The 2134-nt window shown below is 36.6% G+C and overlaps 1 protein-coding gene across 1 annotated transcript in view; it reads right to left on the bottom strand.

Moving 5' to 3' along the window:
* Nucleotides 1-2134, bottom strand: part of LOC104123913 (serine/threonine-protein kinase TNNI3K) — a 97259-nt gene that overhangs the window by 87778 nt on the left and 7347 nt on the right. Inside the window, exon 4 of the mRNA XM_009636203.1 lies at nucleotides 844-941. Coding sequence (XP_009634498.1) covers nucleotides 844-941 — 98 coding nt within the window. The remainder of the gene's footprint in view (nucleotides 1-843; nucleotides 942-2134) is intronic.

The raw sequence follows: 2134 nt of genomic DNA on the forward strand, positions 1-2134 counted from the left end.
TGCTGCATTTGGAATTGGGTATTTGGATTAAAGACCATCTACCATATCCATGTCCTCTTGCAACAGGGTGAGGAACATCACTTACGGATCAAGAGTGGCACACAGGTGCCAACCGACTTAACCTTCTATCAGGTTTGAACACACAGCAAATCAGAAGCGCATCTGCCACGAAAGCTTTGCAAAAGAAATAGAGGCTGTTATGACCTTCTGGCACCTATAGGACATTTAAGGGTTGAACATTGTAGTCAAGAATATAAACTCCTAAATTTTATCATAGTTCCCTCTACAAAGCTAAGTGCTTTTGGGGCTAGCCTATACATGGATTAAGTTTCTAAGATGCTCCATCTCAGAACAAAAATTGTAACAGTTCTTTAGAAAAAAATTGTAACAATTCTTCAGGAAAATGCTGTCTTTGTTTACTTTATTCCTTGCTACCATTATTGCCGAGTTTTAAAAGATAAATATAACAGTGAAGAAAATCCATATTGAAACTGACTGCAGAACTTGAGGAGGAACAATGAAAAAGAAGCAGAAAAGAAATTGTAAAATAAAGTCCTTTGAGATTGTTTCTATTAATAGCTATAATAATAACACTCCTCTATCCTGAGTTGCATTGCATGATTTAATCAATATTTCCAAAGCAATATCATATCTTCATGGATGATATTGCAAAAGCACATCCTGATTTCCTGTGCGTGAGGTCTTTATAGGTCACTTTCCTATGTACTGGAAATGTGAAATTTATATTTTCACCAGAAGTAGCAACTGGAGAGTTCAACTAAATAGTTCAGATAAATAAGCTGCTCAGTTCTGATTTCATCAATTCTATTAAAAATAATTTACCTTATAAGCTGCCAGGTGCAGAGCTGTAAATCCATTTCTTGTTAATCTGGATGGGCGCAGTCCTTTTAGCATGAGAGTTCTAATATGTGATTTGTTACCTTTAGAAAGAAAATTGGGAAACAAAGTAATTTACAGAAAAGAATGTGCATATGAAGTAAGAAACTTCTGTGTGAGTTTGAAAGCAAAGAGAAATAGGTAACTCCTCTGCTGACCTGAGGTAAGTCATAAAATATGAAACCTCAAAATGGAATTGGGCACCATCTCCTTATCCACTGGGACAGTTGCAGATCTGGCCATGTACTGGTTCACTGTTCGTTCATACTCTAATAAGGGTTAGTTAACGATAGTTGACCTTCTAAAGAAGGAAACTCCTCTTTTAACATCCAGACCATGCTGCAAAGAACTCCATTAACTAACAGATGCTTCCAGAATCTCTGTTTTTTCAGACACTTAACTCCTTTGCCCTTTCAGAACAGAAGCATGGCTCTCTCTCTCTACTCAACATTATTACAGGGACAGTCATTCTGAGGGATGTTAATGAATGTCAGCATGGGCAAGTAGCTTTACTCTTACCTTTCTGATGCACAGTGATGATCTCAAAAAATGTATCTACCTTCTGAACACTTATGGCAGTAATCAAAGACAATGTCAGATCTAATAGTTTCTCTCTCTCCTTCAAGTGTTCACATATCGTACCTAATTAATTAACATTGTATGTTTTCTTAAACTTCCTCTCAGCAATCCCATCAATTGCTCTAATGTTACTAGGTACTGATGTAATCTCTGGATATGATCTTGCACTCTCTGAAATTAAGACTAAAGATCCACTTGGTTTTCAGCAGTGCAGGATCAGGTCCTCCTTCGTGATAGCATCTAACTAAGATTGAGCAAATCATTTATGCATGAAACCATAGGGTAAAATTCTCTTTGCCTCTGTCAGCCAATTTCTGTTGAAAACTGCATAACAAGTGCAAAGTGTGTGCATGAACTAATGACTCACTATGTGGATAACAGAGCAGCAATGTGGATCAGAGTGGAAAATTCTACCATTAGTGTGTTTTTATGAACAACCCAGAAGACATCTTGCACTCTTTTCTTGCATACTCTGATTTGCTATCTGCAAAAATCCTATCAGCTGGTATTTTTCACTGAAGCGTTTGAGTTATTCTTCTTTTAATCACCATGAAATAAACAGGTATTTTCATTATACTAGAAAAATAGATGTATGCATGGCAAAGTATTGCTAAAACCATCTCCCTAGTCTGAAGTCTATACCATGTACAGAATACAG

This window comes from Egretta garzetta, unplaced genomic scaffold (assembly GCF_000687185.1).
Source record: "Egretta garzetta isolate BGI_Z169 unplaced genomic scaffold, ASM68718v1 scaffold163, whole genome shotgun sequence".
Taxonomy (NCBI): Eukaryota; Metazoa; Chordata; class Aves; order Pelecaniformes; family Ardeidae; genus Egretta; species Egretta garzetta.